Genomic DNA, 23,545 nt, shown 5'->3' on the forward strand with positions numbered 1-23,545 from the left:
CAAGCCTCCTCCACATTTAAATCCTTGAGCCTTTCAGTCCAGTTGACTTCTTTAAGTAATTCCCGTAATTTCCCAAAGTCTTTTTCCCAATCACAAACCATAGTTCTCAGTCTGGTTTTGGTTATCGTTCCATTTAATTTAAAGTGAATCAACTCATGATCACTTGATCCAAGTTTATTTTTTATGACTAGCCCTTCTATGATATCATAGCATCATAGAAGTGTAGGACTGGAAGGTGGTCTAGTCCAGTCCCTTGCACTCTAGACTGGACTGAGTATTATGTCTTCACTACTCACCAAAACCAAGTCTAAAATTGCATCGTGTCAGTGATGATTTGATTAAGAAAACTATTATCTGTCACATTCAGGGATAACTGGTCCTTACCAGTATTAGTAGCATTTATTCTCCAATCTATATTTGAGAAGTTAGTCTCCCATTATGACATGATTCCCAGTAGTATTAAAGAGCTCTCTATCCATATCTGAAGTCAGTTGGTTCAGTTGTCTGTGTCAGGCATTTCAACACTGGCCTTGCTTCTGATGTGAAAGTAAACCCAATGCAGATTCTAAAATTCCTAGGGGATCTTGGCAGAGCAAGGATCTATCATTTCTGGAACAGTAAGATGGCCTCAGTGTATTTTTAAAGTTTACAGTAAGTGTTTCTTAAATTTTAACCTTTGGGAGCAAGAAGGTAAGGAAGCTGCTAATTTAAATGTTTAGACCAAGTTCTGCAGTTTATTATTGCTCAAATGGAGATTGCTTAGTTCATATTTTATATAATAAATTTGGTAACAAGAGATTTGTTCTTTTATTTTTCTGAAACCTACTTACCCATCTATGGCTAGGAATATACTTTAAAATTGGGAATGCTTCTATTACAGTAGATCTGACTGCCTTTATTGAAGTTTCTAAATAATTGTCTGAATTGTCCTTAACTTTATTTGTGTAAGGCAAGGTTATTAAATTTTTGCTCTTTGGATATCTAGAATGCTGCTTGGTTCAACAGTCACTCCTTACAATAGCAGTGAGAGAAAAAGATCAGTGAGGCAGAGGTAAAGTAACAGTGTTGGCTAAATGTAACAGACTAGACATTTACTTATATTCTGCATTACAGGATTACTTTAAATTTTGTCAGTAGCAGGATGATAATCCATTTTGACATAAGTGATATCTAACCAATGGAATATTACTGGCATGGTGCTGTTTTAAACAATACTTTGGTGATTTTGTCTCTTTTGGCTCAGACGTCCCTGGGTTTCCTGTCTTGGTTCAGCTTTCACAAGGCTTGCAATGGAGCTAAGTATACCAGCACTGCTCTGATTTAAGAGGAGTTTACAGTGACCTTTGTATATGTTACCATTTTTCATTTTCTTACACCATAACAATTGAATTACAATACCCAAGATTCCTTTTAAATGATTGATTTGGGGCATACCCTTGGAAGAAAATAAGATCAGATCTTGATCTCTTCTGAGTTCAGTTAACTTGTTTCTTAAGAATCATCTGGATTGGTAAATGAGGCGAAGAAAGGAGATGGCCATAGAAATAATTAATGCAAACTTTTAAGGCTACTGCTCAGTGAGGTTTATCCCCAGCGGGTTGAATCAGGTGATCCAACAATGATATTGCTTATTTTTTAAATAAGTTTAATGCTAGCGCAAAGTGCCATGTTGACAGGAGTGAAAAAAGAAGTCCTTTGTGTATCCCTAGAACAAGTATAAAATTGACTGCAGCAGTGTAAGCATCCCAGCCCGGGTCTGTCTGTCTATTTGCCTATTTAAAAGTATCCTTCAGGAACAGGACAGTGACAACCAACACATTTCCCATATAGTAAGTCACCGATCATCAATTGGTAACAGCTTTTGGTCACTAGTGACCTGGTTTAAACGTAAACTATTTACGTAGAGGTAAATGGTCCATTCTCAGAACCATCTAGTTTCAGACAAACTTAAAAATAGTTGAATAAACTTAAGAAGTACTCTTGTGGCTCTGCAGAGAACTTTCCCTAGTATCCCGTTGATCTCAGCAGTGCTGTGTAAATGGACTAGGTAAGGATCCAGGAAATTTTGTTTGATATGTGGAGCAAACAGATGGTTACATGTTCATTAGTTTGGGTGTTAAGACATGGCCTAATTTCTTGGGTTTATTCATACAGCTGAGATCAAGGTAAATATTTTTGTCTATTTTAAAGACTCTTCTAAACTGGAGCGGAGGTTCGTGTAGTTTCTAATTTGTCTCATGGTGTTTACTGGCAATATATTCATCCTCTTACTGGAGACTGTGTGTGTGTGTGTGTGAGAGAGAGAGAGAGAGGATGAGTGATTGGTTAGGGTTGTGCAGCACCTTTTGATAGGATGCACCATTCTTACATGAGGTTGTATGCTCCTGTTTAGCTATATGAGGCCTAATTCTATGCCCACTGATATCAATGGGAGTATCTCCACTGACTTCGTAGAGCACTGAATCAGGTTCTTAATTTCTAGTACAGAGATTTAAGGTTCTTAATTACATAAGTGGGTTTGCTATGGGTTGATTGGTTGAAATGATCTGCTGTTGAGATAACTGACTGTATATATATAATCATTTCAATAAAGCTTTGATGAATATTTTTTGTGTTTGGTCAATCTATGATTGTACTGAGGTAGATGTTGATTCATGTTCTGTATCATCTTAGGGAAGCTATTTCTTTTACTTCATTTTATCCACAATATATCTTTCATTCTTTAGTGATATTAGTAGCATATTTACATTATGAGTTTACAGTAGGTTATAACTAAGCATTAGCTTTGTGGAACACAGAAATCACCTGATTGTGATGTTCTCATTCCATGTGTAATTGATGGCTGCTGTTCCTCATAGAGTGTAGTTTGTTTATAAAAATTCTGATTTTCTTAGGATAGCAGTTCCATCATGTAAATGCACTAGCAATCATGGATTTGTCATCGTTTGTCTCTTGGTTACAGAAGATCTGCACAGTGTGTCTTTTTTTTTTCCCCCAGGGAAAAGTTTTTTAGAAATTTCAAACATTGAAGGGTAAAAGTAGGATGTAAATAGAACAGCCATTAAAGAATTGTACTGAAAAAGAGGGGAATGCTTGAGAAAATTGCTACTTGATTTTCCCATTCTTTCATCATGAAGCATAGGCTGGATATAGATTCAGAATAATGAACAGAACCACAATTCTTTTAAACAGGATATGGTTAGCCCTTAATTCTGATTATATTACATTTTAACTGTGGCCTGTTTGGATTAAGGAATTGCCACATTCCAAAATATTGCTTGTTGGGGATTTTGGATAATTCTACGAAATGGAAAGGCAGTGTGTTTTATAAAGCAGGGAATAGGGAGGAACATAATTTTATTCATTTTTCAAAGAAATCAAAGTTTGTTGGGGGAAGTCTACTCTGCTTCTGTTGAAGTCTGTTGGAGGAGCCTCAGGCTCCCTAATTAAGTAGTTCAATTTTCAAATAGCTTTAAAATTACTTATTAGGTCTTTAGTCTTGGTCCTCTTTTAAAAGTTACTAGAATAATTCCAAGTGACTTCACTGCAACCAGAATTTGGTTGTAAAACTCAAGACTTGATTCACCTCCAAGATTGCAGAGCTTGGGGGGTGTAATTTTCAAATGCTCATGAGACGTCCTGATGGTATGGTAATGGTGACCACATAAGTACCTCAAAAAGATGTCTAGAGAGAAACACAGTGGTGTCTAAGCTCATACAACAGTTTGATAGTACGCAGTGTGATCAAAAAGGCAATTCTTTCACAGGCTGCCCTAGGTCTAGATATGCATTTTATTTTGCTTTTGGTATTGTTTCTTCTTACCTTCTACTTCTCTCTGTCCCGTTTTCTCATTTGGGGGTTGGTCATAGCACTTATGAAAGAGATGGGTCTTGCATATAGACCTGAAAATGATCAGAATCTCACTCTCCCTGATTTCCTTTGGAAAATTATCCCACAGCAGATCCTGCCCTTGTCCTGCCACACCACAGTAACAGAAATGCATCCATATATTTCAACACTCTTCTGAATGATAAAAAGCTACTCGGTCTTTGATGTGTCATGCTCATTTTCAATAAAACCATGGAACTATTCACAGTGGCCCTGATCCTGATAGGTGCTGAGCCTCTGCAGATCCCTGTGACCTCAGTGAGAACTGTGAATAATCAGCAGTTCTTGAGGTGTCTTTGTTTGCATAGGAAATGAGTATTGATAATATGATGTGTTTTTAATTGTATCTAAGAGAAATTGTTAAAAGTAACCAAATTGGAATGCATACAATAACTTATGCAAAAGTCAAAATACTGTTGTTTTGCCAATGAAAACAGTTTAAGATCCTTCTCATACCAAATGGTCTAATGTGCAGACTGATAGATTTCTTGACAGTCTGTAGTACTGGGAAGTACATTTCCTGTGCAGGGATTATCATTTGTGTATCCTGCTAGGACAAAATATAATGTGCTCATCTGCAAAATTTCAGACTATGAACAACTGTGAATTATGTTTTAAATTCACTTCGCAGCAACTCCATCTTGGGGGCATTTAATATTAATATTATGGGGGAAGAAAAAAGACTCTGCTTAAAATTTTGAATGATAAACTAGGATTACTGGCTTTTTCTTTGTACTTTATATCATCTTCCATAATTCCTTCAGAATCTTCTTAGCACCTTGTCTCTAGTTAAAGAAACTATTCAGGCTGCTGTGTTAATGGATATGGCAGCTTTTTTACATTGGACTACTTCCCTTTTACTGATGCTTATTATTGTTGTTAGTTGCATTTATTGTTATTATACATTATTTATAATAATTTATTGCTATTCTAGTTGTATTACGGTAGCTCCCAGAGGCCCCAGCTGAGTAAAGGGCTAGTTTTTATGCTTATAACTTAGTCAGGGACAGTCTCTGCCCCCAAAGATTTTACGGGACAGGTAATGGATGGGACAAAGGAAGTATTATCTCCAGTTTACAGAGCGGGAACTGAGGCACAGAACATAAGTGAACACAAGTATATATCAAAGCCAGGACTTAGACCCAGCTTTCCTAGTCCCAGTTCAGTGCCTTAATCACAGGACCCAACCTGCCTCTCAAGTCTTCCCTTTCTTTCCTGGAAACAGTTTGCTGGACATCCAGACTTCTCCAGTAGATAAGTGGGCTGCCAGAGATCCAGTCCAAGTGTGGCTGAATTGTGGGGTCCCACTCTTTGGGAGATATGCAATGAGCCAGGCTTGTCATCTGAAGGGTGCACTTTAGAGGGACTGAAAGGTATCTAAAGCACAGCCTGCCCTGTAACCATGACACCACCACATCCCCATTCTGGCATTTGAGTATTGGAATATAACTGCCTGATACCTAGGGTTGGCAGAATACAATTTTTTAAAATTTTGACGGAAAATATATATTTTTGTTTTAAGAAAATTTTTAGATTTAAATAAATAAATAATGTTCATAGTTGTGGGATATTATGGGAGGAGCTCAGATAATGGGGAGGTTGTCAGACCAATAATTATTTAATGATAGATGTTGAGATTCAATAAGTTAAAGCTTTATAACCATTAAAATACAAATTGTTCACATCATCTGTCAAAATATACAAAGTAAGTATCTTTAAATTAAACTCAGGCAGCATTTTTCTTTGCTATCTGTACATTTTTATTATTATGGATGGAAATTTTGTCATTGGTTTGTGTGTGTACAGTGACATTGATGTTTACCAACATTTACTGATAAAAATCTAATCCTTCCATCCCTATTAGTACTACAGGAAATGTAGGAAATAGTAAGATGGCACAGAAAAACCATGCACACTTTCTTTGTGCTCTCTTGAGAGCTACATTCTGAAGCATGTAATAAAGGGGGAAGTGGATAACAGACTTCAGTGTGGGGTTGGACAGCACCAACCAATAGCTGTAAAACAATGGGCCTGGTATTGAGGAAACCTCATGTTCAAGTAGTCTGTTTCTTTTCTCATTGTAACTATCACATCTTTTTCATTAAAATATTAACTTAATCTGAAAAATAAATCTTTGAATATGAATCTTGTTGCCATGTACCAGAGCAGTAATCTTCCAAAGGTAAATAATCAGCAAAAGAATGTAAAATACTCCAAGCAAATTCAGTTACTTTTTTTTTCCCCCCCGCATTTACAGACCTCCAGAATTGCACGTTCTGATGAAGATAAAGAAGGGGCCTGGGATGCGTGGGGAGCATGGAGCGATTGCTCGCGGACTTGTGGAGGGGGAGCATCATATTCTCTAAGGAGATGTTTAAATGGCAGGTTAGCCCCATACCTACAGCTATGGTTTTACTCCTCATCAACTATGGTGTGATTTCCTCTCCTCCCGTACTATGTTGGGAAGTATTGTTGTATTCTCTTTGTGAACCAATGACTGTGCGTATGTGTGAAATCTAGTGTTTTTTATAAATCTCTGGGAGTACTCAGATAAATAATTTAGGCCCCAATTCAGGAAAAAATGTAAGTACATGGTTAACTGCTGTGCTGAACAGGGAGGCTTTCTTGAATTGTTGCCTTAAATGACAAGAATGACTCAACGTTTTTTTATAACATTAAGTGAGTCATTCTTGCTATTTAAGGCCCTGATTCAGGAAAGCATCCCTATTCAGCACAGCAGAAAAGCCCCCTCCAGTATAAAAAGGGATATGCAAGTCTATGTCAAACTAGCTGTGTACTTTAGCCCAGTGTGTAAGGGGAAGATCGCCTGCGACCACCTTCTTATCAAAAACAACTCATTCCACATGCAGGAGATGTATCATATTGCTTCTCTCCCTTGTGGCTCCTGTCCTCTTTGCCCTGCTGGGGCCATGAAGATCTCAGAAGTTACAATAGTCCTATAGGCTGGAGTAACTCCCATGAGCAGCTGTCTCCTGTGGCTTTCCCATCCCCAGTCACTGGAGATGGGTAATGGCCCGCGGGGGCTTTGTCCCATTTAGTAGTGGTGATGGGCTTCAAATTCTCCCTGCCCTCCCATGCAGTTCTAGGGGGTTTCAGTCCATCCATCCCGTACTAACAACTGTAGTTTCTCCTGTGCCTATCCCTGGATGAGCAATGGTGGACTGAACAGGAACTCTTCATCACTGTGGCCTCAGATCTCTCTCTCTCTAGCTATACTTTGTAAAGGAAGTATAGAGAACAAAGACTTCAGATACACAGTGCATTTAAATTTTTCCTAGATCAGACTGCTAGTGAACAGCCTGTCCCCAGTAGTACCTGCATGTCTTCCCCTGAGTTTAACATTGTGTGATCAGACTGCATGGCGAAAGGGGTATCTGTAGAATGTGTAGTAAGCAGGGTGGATTGATTTAAATCAAAGCAATTTAAATTGCTGATTTTAAGCATGATTTAAATCTGAAAGCAGGAAACCTTCATTAAAGTTGATTATTTTAATTGTGTTTTGTATTTGTATCTTTTAGTAATTTTCCTAAAGAAAGGTTGATTGTCATCAGTTGGTAACCATTAGAACACATTCATTTGGAACTAAATGTAGCCTTTACACTAAATTTTGGGGCTTCATTTTGATAGCCAGAAGAATACACTATATTTATATGTATTTATTTAAGCAATTATTTAACTTAACTTATATTTATTCAGATTCTTAATTTTTATATTTTTATTATATTAGAAAATGGTGAATGATGCATTTCTTATTTACTAGAGGATGATTATTTTTTCCTTGTGATTTGTGTTAAGCTTCATTTGGATGGGAATTCAAATACAATTATAAATGCACAAAACCAGCATTTTAACGTGTTTTTAAAGCTATCTTAAAAGTGCTGGATACATAAGAAAAAATGGACTTTGAAATGTTTTAAATTTTAAAATAAACTGATACATTAAACAAAGGAAGTATCTCTAGATAATGAATTGAACTGATTGTTTCTGGTCACCATGTCCTCAAAAGATTCTAAAACCAGTAGATCTTGCCTTCTCACACCTTGCCTTTATCCACAGATTGGAAGAAGAAAACAAACTTTCCTACCTTGACATCTCCCAATTGCTTTTTAAACTTTGAATTAGTCAGCCATTGAACTGGACTAGTTGAATTAACTGAAGACAATATTCTCTCTGCACTTGCAGAAGAGTCAACTGCTGTCAAAAGCTGGTTTAATTCTTCAACAAATTCTGTTGCCAGGTGCTTAAGTCAGTGACTTCCACCATTCAGGGATTTGACTTTCTTTAAAACTTGGCAGCAAACATGTACCGCTTAATAATATTTTAGTATTCAATTTAAATTATTTTAATAGATTAGTCCTTGACATAGGTTGTCAATTTCAACACTAATTTTAAATAGGTTTATTGTTTTAAATAAACCTGCACTAAATTAAATTTTTATTTAAATTAAAGTAAATAAATCCATTTATTTTTAAAAAAATAATTGATTTTATCCGCCCTGCTAATATAGCATTCCACATCTGTGAGAGAAGGGCTACTTACCCATAACCTTGCAGCCCAGAAAGCTCACACAAATCTCACAAACAAACCTTGATTGGGCCTGGGAGGAAACTGCCCTCAGTGAAGAGTCTGTAAAAACAAAACAATCGGAAAACCAAACCAGCCACCAAACAGTACAAAAGTATTTGACTGTAACCCTTTAAATTCAATATTCCTAGAAGTGTAAAGATGGATTAATATATGGCCCTGTGGTCCTTTCACCCAAGAGTAATCCAGTGGGTCTGTTACTATAAGAAAGGATTACGGACATGGTTAAGGGTTTCACCATTCGGTCCATAATTGCTTTTGTTATTGAATTCCTGCTGATTTACATTGTTCAAAACCTTTATCAATTGTATTTAAATTCCCATTTTGTTATGATTACACAATATATGGTATGATAGCCAGAAAGTCAACTTCTCTTAATGAAGGCTTGTAATGTGATATGCCAGTCAAGTCCCAGCAATATGAAATACATAGCTAAAGCTGACCATTATTAAAACAGTTCCTGTTTCCCAGTGTGCATTTTGCACAGGGATCTTTGAATGTACTAACATTTGCAGAAAACAGCCGCAATACTCTATCAATGTGTTAGTAACTGTGAAATGAATGCAATAAATTGTTGCAATATAAATTCCAGTGTGGTTTCATTAATATTTTTAATATATTCCCCTGTGGGAAAAACACATGTTTTCTATACCTTGACAAATTTATAGTTTCCAAGCTTTTTTTGTGTATTTTTTTTTATTATTGTTATGTCCAGGAAATACACATTGTGAAACAACATTTTCACATTTTTATATGCTGAAAACATAATTAACACACACCATCTCTGTGCAAGGTAGGGAATTGGAGGCAACAAAGCAGTGCTATCCTGAGCTAGGGGAGCTGCCTCTTCAGCACAGCTGGCTTTGCTCTTGCTCCAGCCTCCGTTGACCATTCTTTTTCTAGTAATATTTTTTTCAGTTTCATATAAATTTTATTGGATATTTTTCTAATTTTTTTGAAATGGAAATAATACAAAAAGAAAGAAATTCAGTACACTAGATGCAAATTACTGGGTATCACTCATTTTCTCTCCATGGAAAGCAGTTCTTTATCAACACTAAAACTATTCTAAGTTTTAGAAACAATGTTAATTTTAACTAATTGCTTATCAAGTCATTTAAAATCAGAATTTAGGATTTAGGGCTAGATTCAATCACCTGTACTCATGATGGGTAGTGCCTTATTCCATGAAAAGTTCCAGCCAGTGGGGCTGCTTATGAATTAAGTGCTCTGTGTAAGGGTGGCAAACCTAGCCCTTAATCAGTGGTGTGTAAGCCTCCACTGATACATATATAAATACAAAGAGGTTACAGTGCTTAAATGAAATGACAGTTATAGGACAATTCCCTTTTTAAATCAGTGCCATTTCAGCTTCCAACAGAAGACTGTAAAAGACTTGAATTGTCTAGGCTACATGCATTTCATTTTATGGTCATTGGAGAAATACATACATTACCTTTATAGTGTTTCAGTTCAAATAAGACTGGTATGAGTGTAGAGGAAGTTTTTCTAATGCATTCTGCTCATTTGGCTGTGGGTCAGGAGAATTGCGCACACCACTGGAGAAAAATGGGAGAGAAAAGGAAGAAGTTTGGGTTGAAATGCAGGCGGCTGTTTCTTTGCAAAAACAAAAATGATCAAAATGAAATCAATACACATTAGTTATGTGCAGAATGTAGATTCTTCTCTGACTTGCCTCACGTACATCAGAAGAAATTCTATTGAAGTCCATTGAGTTAGGCTCAGAATCAGGTGTAGGGTACACTGTGAAACCTTCTCAGAAAGTAAATTTGTCTTTCATAAACTTTGCAAAGGGTTAGGATCACAATATAAATGAAACCTAACAGGAAAAGCCAAACTGTGTTTCATAAGGTGGACAGCAATGTAACCTATTCAGTTCCCAAAACCTATGGTGGAGGTTTGTGTTTAAACCTTGCATTTTGGGGACAGATTATGTAATGGCAGTAGTGATAAAATTCCAGTTTTCAAGAGAATAACTAGTTGTAAAACATGCTATTTTTTTAACTTTACTTCTAGTCAAAGCCCTTGTGTTTTTCAGGAATTGTGAAGGTCGGAATATTCGATACAAAACCTGCAGCAATAACGTGAGTCTGGCCTGTAATTTAGTTTTACTACTTTTCTTATTTCTTCAAATCAAATAATACGTAAAGTTTCATAAATTCTAATTCTTGTTTGAAATCTAATGGTGGATCATTTTCTTCCCATTCTGTATTATTGCCCACTGTTAAAGATTTGACTCTTTGCCTAATTGACACCATCAGGTTTCGAATTTACGTTTCCTGAACGGACATTATATTGTGGAATTTTATGCCATTTATGATTGAGAATATTTTATGTGAATTATTAGACTAATTAATCTGTTTTCATCCTAAACTAGCTAGTGCCTTTGCCTTTCAGATGAGGCATAAAACTGAGTTCTTGAGCACTTGTGGTCATGAAAGATCCCATGGCACTTTTCACAAGAGCAAGGACACTTAACCCCTGTGCCCTTTTCACATTTCAAATTGGGTAATTACTACCAGTATTTCCTCTGCACTGTCAGGCCCAGATTTTCTTACTTACACACACAATTTTGTATATTATATTTCATGCGCAATTCCCACAATTGTGTAAGCAGTTTCAGTAAATTCATATATGAGTTGACATGTGGGTATGCTGTTGTCATAACTGCGATAATTGCATGTGGAAATTTTGCATGCATTTTTGCACATGTGTTTATGAAAATCAATTGTATATGGCACACTTCATAGAATTATAGAAGATTAGGGTTGGAAGAGACCTCAGGAGGTCATCTAGTCCAATCCCTTGCTCAAAGCAGGACCAGTCCCCAACTAAATTATCCCTGTGTTGTGCTAAATTGTCTTGTTATGTTGTTTTGTGCTGTTAAATAGCTGTCACATTTCTCCCAGAAGTTGCTGCATTTCTTTGGTTTGTAGTTAGTAAAGTACTTTGTGATCCCTCTGAATAAAAGCCTATGCGTAAATATACTGTAAATTGTTATAGGTTGGTTTCATGACAAGCAGTCAATTCCTATCATGGTTTACCTCCCAGAGTAATTTGACACAGAGGTAATCCCATTCAAGACAGGAGGGAAGGTTGTTAAAAAATTAAGACAGAAGCATATAGTTTTATTATTTAAAAAGATCCCCATTTATGTTTTGTTGTTGTGAACTTGATTCAGCCCCACTGATTCTGGGGAAGGGGCAACAGTTTTCACACAAGCACCCCTTAACCAGTGAGGCTTGCAGTGCAATTTTACCCAGTGAAGTGCAGATGGTGTTTGCATCGCTGCCAGCCTCAGTACTGGGCAGGGGTAAAGTGTGACTATCAGAGGCCTGATATTGGTGGCTACACAGGAGATATGGTGAATCACTACATCTCCAGGGAGCCCTGGCTACACCCAATACTCAACCCACCACACCTACTTTCTCTGATGTGCCATCTGGCGATCAGGGTCTGTGGATGACCGGTACTAGTGACTGGGACTTCTGACTTGTTGTGGTGTTTAGGAATCAGAAATGAATGGATAGGTCAGGAGTCAGCTGCTGGAGGCGGGGTCAGACAGGAAATAGGAGCTAAAGCCAAGGATCAGCGCTGAGTTGGAAGCCGAAGAGCCTTAGCCTAGGGTTGGCACCAGAGCAGTCAGTCACCAAGGTGACAGGGTTCAGGGGCAGAACAAGGCTGAGGGCAGGAACTGGGATGGGTCAAAGGCAGGAAACAGGATGAGGCAGGGAGTCAGGTTGCATATGGCAGAGTCTGTATCAGCAGCAAGCTAGGTTCCACTTGTTGCACAGATAATTTCCTATGTCTCTCTCCAGCTTAAATACTGCACCCAGCTCAATCAGGGACTCCAGAGATCCTCCAGTCAGGTCCCTGTGGGTGGTACCTTTAGTGGAGTGTGAGGCCCTAGGGCTCCCAATTCTCCAGTCACTAGTAGAACCCTGCAGAATGGGGCACACAAGCACCTTGAATTGCTTTGATACCATGCACCCCAGCTTGGGCTTAACTTTCCACCACTGGGGCCAGAAGCCCAGGTTTCTGCTGGCAGAAGCTAGTGGAAACCATTTGAGTCAAGCCCAATGCATGCAAACATTGGATTCTGGAAATAAATCCAGTCACTCACCCTTTCAAGAGTAAAAGGGTAATATCAGTGCTACAACAGCTATGATCCCAAAATGAAAATACCATGTACAAGAAAATAACATAAGTAGTTTAAGCTGTCATAAACAAAAATGCAGCCAGCAAGTACTCAGGCACTAAAATAAACAAGCCACTATATAAATTATACATTTGGTGCATTCCTGATCTGGATAAACTCTGTGCCGTGTATAAAGAAATAATGCCTAGGCTCATTTGAACATATGTACTGTAACTCTACCTACACACTAATACAAAAAATTAAACATAAAATCTGTGACTCATCTTGCAAAAGCAACTACAGAAAAAAAATACACATGCAGCATATAGAAAAAGGGAAGAAACATTTGAGACCCATCTGTGAGCATCTTTATGTAATAAACGGCGGGCTGCATTTTCGAAAGCTTGAGCAATCACAAAGTTAGAGCTATTGCGGGCACTCAGGATTTAAAGGATGATGCATTTAAAGGATTGATTTTGAGAATTAACAGTCTGGTTTATAAAATTGAAGTAGTTAGAGATTCAGGGTGAATTCCTAGTCCCACTGAAATCAATGAGTGTTTGAATTTTATATTTTAAAGTGACAGGTGGCCCCAAACTGGAATCTTGAATCTGAATCCCTTTGAATGTTGTGGTAGTTCAGAATCTGATTGAGGTCTGAACCTGCCTTTACAGTTGTGGTTCTGTGCCATGTCTGGAAGGAGCCTAGTTTCCAATTTCAGTTCAGATGTGGCCAGAATCTCTCAAGGACCGCTGTTCTCCTGAGCTTTCAGCATAGATGATGGGAAAACTCCTGAGAAGAGTTGCTGTGGTGAGATTACCACTTATTTGGGCTGAAATCTCAAGAAAAGAGCTCATAACATTTTGGCCCCACTGAATTAAAACCTGAACTCTAGTCCCGATTTTAGCTTGAATGCAACCCTCCAGCCTACATCTAATCCAGATCTGACCAATCCAGCCCGACTTTATTTAAAATGAATTGTTATATCTATAGTATTATTTTAAAAGAATACTTCTTCTATGAGCACAATTTTAGTTTGAAAATTAGGATTTTATACCATCTTCTTTCTGTGTTAGTAGGTGTTATTGTTAACCACATGAGAAATTCAGTATATATACTGCATAAAACTGATTGTCTGCAAATGTAATTTTGCTACATGATACATTGCACCACTAAAATCTATATTGAGGAGTACAAATGAAGCACAACTTAATATATATGTGATTTTAATGAAAAGAACAAGAATCATTTTACCAGAAAATTGGTTTCATCTGGATTTCTAATAAAATAGTAGTAAGTTCACAAAACTCAAGCACCGTATGGAGGTCCCAGAGTAATATTCATGATATTTCAATCAGAAAATGAGTTTGAACAAAAGAAATCTACATTATAAACCTACATTAATCTACATTATAAACCTGCTTACCTTTTTTGATCATAACTCAGATTCCAGTTACTTGATTCTTTAAAAATGTATGCATGTGTCAAACCTTTTTATGGGTACTTCAGAGAAATAAACTATATAGGCTATTCATTATACGCTACCCAGTGAGATTTTCAATCTTTCTTAAGCCCTCTGTTTTATATTTCCATTTTCATATACACTGTTAAATTCTAATGCTATGATGTGCAGTATGTGGAAGTGTTAAAGATAATCCCTTAGGGTCCTATTCATAGAACAAGTTATTTGGGCCATTTCTGCATACATTTTGTGTTCTTATGTGCCAGAAAGTCACGTTTATTTGCCAGAGTGACTTTCCCCGAGTCAGAAATAACACTATGTAGTAACAGAGATTTACCCACACAAACTCCATTATCAACTTCCATTATGCACAGATAATTCTTACACCTGTTCAAAATACAGTGCATTCAAATCCTCTCCTTCGCTTTCACATATTAATCACCAAGTAATGTTAACCTCATTGTACCCCACTCTGAGCATCTTGCCTGACCTATAAATATTTTTAGTCCAATAATATTTCTATCTGTATATCTCTCATCTATGTTCCTGTATCACTCACTTTTAATTTTAGCTGTAGCAATCATGCCGCTGATGCACTCATCACCGTAGAACCTATGGCTCTCAGGCCACACGTAGCTGATTAGTGCAATCACTTCCCTCAGGCCGCCTTTCATGCCTGTTTTCTGAACTTTTGAACCTCTTTCCATTCACATCTTCTCTCCTTTCCTTTCTGTTTATCTAATCGCCCTCTTCCCACAAAATTGGAACTAACGTTTGCAAACTGTCATATTTTTCACAAATCATTATATTGTTCACTCTGCTTGTATCCTCTACATCCCTTTCTTCCCACCTCTTGTCTATCTTCTCTGTTTAGATTGTAAGCTCTGCTCTCTCCGTATATGTGTACTGTACATAGCACAACAGGGCCCCGATCTTGGTTGGTCTCTAGGTGCTGCTATAATACAAATAGTAAATAATAAAAATGTAGTTCTTTGGGGTCACTCCTGGGGCACCTGTTGAGTCTCTATGTTTGAGTAAAGCTGAAATGTGAGGCAGGTGGAGTGAGCAAAGAAACAAGAGCTGCTACGGTTCCTTCATGTCCCTCCAAGTAGCCAAGAGAGAATAGGGAAAAAAGAGAAATATCTCTTCTTTCAAGCAGCAAGAAGTGAGTGGGAGGAAAAAGTAGCTGTTGTGTAGTGTTGAGCTGGTGGGAGCTGCAAAATAACCGGTGAGTGATGTCTTGACATTATGATGTTTACGTCCTGACATTGCATCAGCACCTGGTGATCATGAGTTGTAACAACATCATGTCACAACCCTGTCTAATGACATCACTCCCTAGTTATTTTGTGGGTGGCTGCCTATGCTTCTGTCTGTGTGATGGAAAGGTGGCTCTGCAGCTGCTTAGAGCTGAGTGGCACTGCTCTGTAGTCTGACATGCAACTTCTAACTTGACTCAGAACTGACTTCCGTAAGTTATTCTTCTCCTCTAGCTGCAACTGAATTTGCTGTGACAGAAGAGAACCGTGCTGTGCCCATAAAAACTTTAGGGTCTCTTGACTCCTCTCTGCTCTTTAGGTTCTCTTCTGTGGAAGATACGAGAAAGTCAAATTCTGTTGTCAATTATAACAGTGAAAGTCCTGTGAATTTCTCTGAAGTGGGAGTGCTGCACATGAGAGAAGAATTTGGTGCAGCATATATATGATGTTATTTGAGGTAGCCTCTGCATATTCCCATTTGTAGGAATGTGCAGAGGCAACACACTCAAAGAGCTACAGTAATTGTTAAGTTTCAGAGTAGCAGCCGTGTTAGTCTGTATTCTCAAAAAGAAAAGGAGTACTTGTGGCACCTTAGAGACTAACCAATTTATCTGAGTACAAGCTTTCTTGAGCTACAGCTAAGTAACTTCTCTTTTTCACTCACTGTGGATTTTCTAAACAAATCTGACTCATAACTGCCAAATGAAATTGCCCTATGTTAAATACAATAATAATGCAATGTAGTAACATCTTTTTGAGCTACTTTCACTGTTACGGGTTAGCGCTGGATGAAGTTTCAAAGCACTGGCAGGGGTTTTACTGCATGGGACCCATTGACTTACAGAAGATGTTTGGCTAAAACTCTGCACACCAGTCTGAAACATTAAGGATTATTCTTTTAATAAAATATTTTACACGTTGTACAAAGAAGCCAGTAACATAATTTGATTGCTACTTCATACTAAAACTAAAATAAACAAGGTAGATCATTGCAAAGTGGTGTAGGCTAATGAAATGGCTTCTCTACAGTTCGTCCTGCTGTATGCATGTGGTTGAGGCGGCGGCAAGAGGATGCCTTTAAAAGGGACTCATAATCGGAGAGGAAATCTTACCCTTCTCATATAAATCTCTCTTCCAGCTACTGCAAGCTGTAGCCAGTGCTGTGAAATGTAGTTGTAAATGCATTAGCATTTTCCAGGGAGGATTTAAATCCATCAATCTGAATGGCATTGATGCATTGTTCAGGTGCAGCACGGCTAGCTGACACTTAGCAACTAGTTCCTTGAATTTAGTTTACATGTCACAGTCTTTCATCTTTATGTCAAATGAAAATAAAACTTTGTTTATTGGAATCAGTCTCACATACGGTATGTACGTGTGGTTGGAATTCTTGGAAGAATATGCATTCAGTCTAACATATAGACTTTTTGACACTGGCCATACTTTTAAATGGAGTCTTTCGTGAGAGATTGTTTGACACACCAAATTCTTTTGTCAGATCCTTCCCAAAGTTCTTTTCATATTAATCTATGTATGCCTTCACTGCTGCCACTAGAATTTTATATTATGTTTGGGTTAAATGCTTACATGTACTAAACCTTTAAAAATCATTTATTTAAATGTTTGTAAATGAGAAATTCCATATATTTAATAATTCAGCAGTATGTGCTTGGGGAACGAAGAAATTGAGTTCTCTAAATAAAACTTAAATTACATGATCCATCATGACAAACTTGAGGTATGTTTTATTTTTAAAACTGTTTTCCCATGAAAAGGAGCATGTTTTTGTGTAAGATTATAGGACTGGGAATCAGAAGTTCTGGGCTCTACTCCTGATTCTGCCACTTGCTCCCTGTGTGAAAGTGGGCAAGCCACTTCACTTCTCTGTGTTTCTGTTTCTCTATCAGTAAAATGGGGCTAGCAAGCCATACCTTGTATGAAACTTCTTGAATGATTGTAAAACGCTTTGAGATCCTGAGGTGAAAAGGAACTATGAAAGTATGAAGTATTAAATATATTGGAGACCTCATCTTAGTGATTAAAAATATGTATTCTTTTAGAGCCAATTTTTACTACAGAATCCAATTTGAAAAACAATTTATTTGCTGTATGGACCATTGTAAAAAAGCTAGGGATATGAACTTGTGTCAGTGGGGTCACTATTATGGTAACATGCTTTACACTGTAACCTTCACAGCAAATAGAGGATTAAGCAAAATAGATTGTTTTAATCCTTAAAGTAGGACCTCTAATATGGGCTGTCTGTTAGGCTGGGCCAATCCTTCTCCAAGCCAACGTGGGTAGTTTCTATATAATTCATCAGACACAATGATTGCAAATGAGAGGTGGTTTCTTTTTTTAAATGATTTCCTATTATTTGTTTTTAGGACTGCCCTTCAGATGTTGGTGACTTCAGAGCAGAACAGTGTTCAGCCTACAATGATGTCAAGTACCAAGGACATTTTTATGAGTGGCTTCCTGTATATAATGATCCCAGTGCACCATGTGCCTTAAAGTGTCAAGCTTTGGGGAAACAATTGGTTGTGGAGCTTGCCCCAAAAGTACTAGATGGTACTCGCTGTAATATTGAATCCCTGGATATGTGTATCAGTGGAATATGTCAGGTATGTCAGTATTGTCTGTCTAAAGTGTCCTTTCATGAGACATTTTTCTTTTATTATAGAATATTAAGGCATGATGGAAGGCACATTTGTTTGGGTTTTGCATGTAAAATTGTTTTGTTCTGTTCTTGTTTATCTTTATACCCTGGAACATGACTACTAACATTTCTGTAGGCACTAGCAGTTCTTAAATACAACCCATTGTAGAAAGTTTTGTCTTCTACGTTTATTCATAAGCACCTAACTGTCATGGCCATAGATATTGTATAGGTTAATAATATTAAATAGCATCCATATTCAGAGCTTGGTTCTCAGACATCTAGCCAACTATAATCTGTGTACTCTATCAAAACGAGCTAGTTTGCTGTTCTCTAGTATGCCCATCACTCTGGCATCTGAGCAAATTGGATAAAATAACACTTGTTCTGAAGGAGTTTATTCTTCACTCTAGCCTTGTATTTCATTAAGGCCTCGCTCCTGTCCCCACTGAAGCAATAACAGGCTTGCTATTAACGTCTGTGGCTGCAGGATTGGGGTAATGTGTGTGTTACTCCTATTATTTATTTCTAGGGAAGCATTCCTAGCCTGTGCACCAAGTCTTCTTATTGTGAGAAGGCTTTCACAAAGACATGCTTCTGTATAGTAAGATCCAGGGAACTTCTCATTTATGGACAGAAATTCTATAGTAGAAGACCTGGCACTGAGAGAGCTTTACCCACAGCACCCTTAACCATATGCGAAGCTCTATCAGACACCAAATTCCTGCTTAACATGGCTGCTGTGCTGTGCCTTGAAGAGAGAGCCAATGCCTGGCTGTCAGGGCCCAGCCCAGGGAGTGTTCTGTAGATTAGGAGCAAGACTAACACTGGAGTGAATCTAGTATTGGAAATGAGTGTAGCACCCACTGCATCAGAGTGAAATTTTGCTGTTGGTCTGTATTAGCTGGCAGGTGGTCCACTGCTTGTAGAACCGAATGAAACTTTCTTGTGGCTTTTACTTTCATATCCAGGTTTAGCCCATTGCAGTACCGGAGCCTGGTGGGGATGAATGCATGGATCTCCATGGCTAGGCCTGGAACCCAAAGATGTACACAGCATTTCTGGCTACTGTTATTATGTGGGTGTCCTGGAATAGCAAGACATCCAGCAGGGCCTCAGTACTGTGTGCTACCTTGACAATCCAGGGACAAATATGCATGATGGGGGGATGCCATAGCTTTGCACAGTTCTTTAAAAAACTTCCCTTTTACCTTAATCATCTCTTCTCCTCTCTGCTTTTTTAGCCATCTGATACTCATTCAGGTGTGCAACCCTCCTGGCTCCACTCATGTTCCTTCCCCGCTCCCTCTAGCCTACCCAGTATACACCCCTTCTCCTTACTTGGAAACTACCCAGGCTGAGAGGCTTCTGGAGGTGGGTGGGGGATGGTGGTGCACAGGCAAGGGAGCTCCACTTGTGCATGGAAGGGGTGAAATAACCGTACAAAGGGTGCTCTGCATGCATGGTTATATGAGGCATTATTTGGGCCACTGTGGGCAATACTTCTTAGTGGCTCAATCGGAACCTACTCACCTGTTTTACTTAGGACAATGTTGAGAATAACTTTTCTTGTTGTGTACTGTAGAACTAGCTGTTCCAAGAAGCTATCGTTCCAGGTGTTGAGAATCATTGTAGAAGGGCTAGTCAGTATGTGCTGTGCCTAACCTAATAGATTTTTAGGATAATTTAACTAGGCGCAATAATATATATAATTGGAATTATGTCATTCATGCAAGCAAGTACAGAAGAAGAAAAGAATGGTCATATTTGAGGCTTGCCAGCCTTGCCAGTTTCCCATTAGCAAAGGAATATTGTGCTCCTGGTTTAATGTATAGTACACATTTATATAGCATGGATATGGTATTGCAATTAGACTCCTTCTCTCTGCAAGTGGCTATTGCTCTATTAAATGCCTAAAACTTGTGTGACTTAGAAATGCATGACATGGCCTGATGAGTGAAGTAGTTCTGTTATAGGGGAAAATTTGACACATTTGGCAAAAGACTGGTGCATGGATTACAGCAACCCTAGTATGTGATCTGGACCTTACTGTTGGTTTTATGTGACTTTTATGTATTCTGTACTCCCAATACCAGTCACGCCAACACATAATTCATCCGCTGCCTCTGAAATAGAAAAACAATTTTATACAGTGATCCCATTAAAGAGTCAGCATTTGCCAACAGAACCACACAGTGGTCTCTGATACTGCCCCATTTCCCCTTATCTTTGAAATAGAAGTTAACTGTAGTAACTGTGGGAGCAGTTGGCAAATATTGATTTTTATTATTTTTTTAGTGGTATCTCCAGTATTTAGAGCAGCTTTCACCTTGGAGGATGACAAAGTGCTTCACAGAGTATCACTGAGGTGCATAGAGTATCATTTAAACACAACCACTGCTGTTGGGGTGCAGAGTGGCAGCCATGTGGGATATAACACACTGCAAGCAGCACAGAAGTGTGTGTTTTGCCAGGATTTTGGGGCTCTCACAAAGAACGCCATGGGACTTCCAGTGTCTACTGTAAATTCCTACCCTCTCCCCAAGTATGCTGCATGGAGTTTATATATCTGAGAAGTTTGAATCCAGCCCACCAGTATTTGAACTTGTGGAGAACAATTTAAATGTATATTTATAAGGGCTTCCCTGAGTGTCTCTTTCTAGTATCACGAGGTGCTCCTATGCTCTGTATGGCTGACACCAAGTACTTTGAGCTATATATGTTCAGTTATTAGAATAACCCAGATGGTAGTGTTAGCGTAATTCCTGAGACAGGCGTAGGGAGCCCTGTTACATAGTTAAAGGTAATGGAATGACCCAAGAACTCTTCTTCATCGTGCCTCTTTTCATTGTTGTTTCTACTAATTTAAGTGCGAAGATTCTTCAGCATCTGTTGGGGGAAAAAATAAATGCTTAGAACACTAGTGTGCTCTGTGCTATGACTTGTGGGTTTGGGTCCAGTGCTTCCTAATTTCATCCAACCTCAATAAACTGTTAGACACTTTTTCTCTGATCCCTCTAAGTTACTGCTTATTGCCACAGTATTTGTGCACAAACATAAGATTCCTTCTTTAGCCTGCTCTTGCTGCTGAAATCCTTTTGTGATGGCACAACCCAGTATGGGCTTTTGCTCCACAGAGAGAATAAAAATCAAAACGTATTATACTTTGGTGAATGAATATTTTAAAGCAGTGGTTCTCAACCAGGGGCCCATGGCCCCAGGGGGGCCTGTATGCAGGTTTCAGAGGGTCTGCCAAGCAGGGCCGGCATTAGACTTGCTGGGGCCCAGTACAGAAATCTGAAGCCCCATCCCATGGGGCTGAAGCCCGGGGCCCCATGCCCTGCCATCCAGGGCTGAAGTCAAAGCCTGAGCCACTTAGCTTTGTGGGTTCCCCTGTGGCATGGGGCCCTAGGCAATTGCCATGCTTGCTACCCACTAACGTGTGCCCTGGCTTTTATATGAAGAAAAGCAGTTGTTGTGGCACAGAAAGAAAAAAGGCTGAGAACCCGTGGTTTAAAGGATTTATTAACTTGCAGTTCTTTTTTCATTAGTACTTGAACTCTCTTATTAAAGAAGTGTGACTAATTGATATCATTACTTCTTACATCTTGAATCATATTGAATGACAGTACATTGCATTTATTGTGTAATAATATCAATTGCTGTAAAAGTTGGGCGTGGAATTTTTTTTGGTATGGGGCAAAAGGGAGGTTGCTCTAGTAAAAAGTAATATTTGGAGACTTCCTCAGAAGCTGACACAAATGTTTCTCGATACCTCTACTTAAGCAGGGAAAATAAACAAATTGCTATATAATCTTTCCTGAAAAATGTGGTTGCGTAGTCAACAGCTGTTAAGGAGAGAGACAGCACAAGTTGTGATTCTCCACAGTTGTTGCTATAAGATCAGTCTGTTGAGTCCTGACATATACTTGGCATAGACTGCAAATACCTTGGCAAGTGTTTTTATAGTTAACTCATCTAAATAAACATGTCACACTGCTGATGTGGAGATCTTTGCTTTTGTGCCTGGGAGCACTAAAAACTAGTATGAGGCGATGGGCCTGCCTGATTCTCTTCTCCAACTATTCCTGTTTTTGCTCATTTAGTGTCTTAAAATGTTGGCAAGTTTTATAAGATCTCAGCCTTGTTAACATAAGCATGATTTCACTTCCATCTGTTTTCATATTCTTAGTAGGGTTGATCTGGTTCACTAATTCTCTCATTCAACCCAGATCCTAGTATACTCTCCTTAGTACAGTGCATATTTACTGTAGCATTAAATCAGTGTTATCCAGCTTGATTTCTCATTCACTAGATGTACTTGACGTAACAGATGGATTCAAACTAAATAAAACCCCTTATCAAACAAAAACATGAGACCACAAAACTGCTCTCTGGATAAGAGAGGTTTGGTGCTTCTGGGAGAGTAAAATCTGAGGAGAATGCAGCAAGGAAAAGCTTCTGGGGAAAACCATTAAGTTATTTTGGGGGCTGCTTGAGGCTCAACTCAGCCAAACCATTCAATCATGTCTTCGTTTGCCACTGCCTAGCTCCTGCTACCAAAGAAAATATCTGGAGCTCTTATGTTAAACAGGAATGAGTCAAAGGTCTGCTGTCAAGAAGATTTTCACACTTAACTTCTGATATTTAGCTGGTCTCTGTACATGAGCACAGCAGCACAACTCCTACCTTACTTCTCCCTATAATGTGTTCCTGCTGTGTCCGTCTGGGTGCGGGAGGTCTGTGGGCAGGGAGGTTTAAAAAAAATCTGCATGTCAGAAACATGTGGGCAGCATTTAACCAGTGACAATCCCTGTATCAGGGCCAACCCTTCATTTTGGTTTTTGTGTGTGTGGTTTGTTTTTTTGTTTTTTTTTAACTCATGAAGCCGTATTTTGTCTGCCAAACACAGAAACCTTTCTCATTTTACCACCTGGAACTGATAATCTTCCCAACCTGAAACAATGCTTTTGGAAGCATGTATGTGCATCTGCTGAAATACTGGAGTCCTAATGAATAACCAGGGCAGTTTTGTCACAAACTGGTCAAAACTGATATAAACTCTCAGCTGAACTTTCCATCAAGTGTCAGCCAGTCTGTGGTCTAAAAGAAAGACAGTTACTGTGCTATATTTTGTAGCATATGGTATAAATTTAGCTGTCATGTGGAGTGCCATCAACTTCTGCCATATTAGTTCTGTGCTGGGTATGTCATGTACCTTTCACACTTGCCACATAATAATAATAATTAATAATAATTAATAATAAAACACACTCTGACCCAGGTGTAAATATTTCTTGGTTTGATCTCTTAAATATGGTTATCATAAGCTGTTAGTAGTCTGTCCTGCCTGTTTTCTATGCTTAATTCTTAAAATCAGATTGAATTAGTCATCTGATCTGAACCTGACTTCCTTCATTCTGAATGTTATTTCTTCAGAGTGCTAGTCTGAGGTATTTTGTGTACTTTCCCTTTGGGTTTGTTTGTTAATGCGCAACTATTTTCACTAAGG

The 23,545-nt window shown here is 38.4% G+C and overlaps 1 protein-coding gene across 7 annotated transcripts in view; it reads left to right on the forward strand.

Annotated features, from left to right (window-relative positions):
• ADAMTSL3 (ADAMTS like 3) overlaps window positions 1-23,545 on the forward strand; it is a 278,466-nt gene that overhangs the window by 123,653 nt on the left and 131,268 nt on the right. For all 7 annotated transcript variants that reach the window (XM_074966431.1, XM_074966430.1, XM_074966433.1 and 4 more), the window contains exons 4-6: window positions 6,147-6,274; window positions 10,554-10,599; window positions 17,762-17,998. In XM_074966431.1, the coding sequence (XP_074822532.1) occupies window positions 6,147-6,274; window positions 10,554-10,599; window positions 17,762-17,998 (411 nt within the window). The remainder of the gene's footprint in view (window positions 1-6,146; window positions 6,275-10,553; window positions 10,600-17,761; window positions 17,999-23,545) is intronic.

The sequence above is a fragment of the Natator depressus genome, chromosome 10 (genome assembly GCF_965152275.1).
Source record: "Natator depressus isolate rNatDep1 chromosome 10, rNatDep2.hap1, whole genome shotgun sequence".
Lineage (NCBI taxonomy): Eukaryota > Metazoa > Chordata > Testudines > Cheloniidae > Natator > Natator depressus.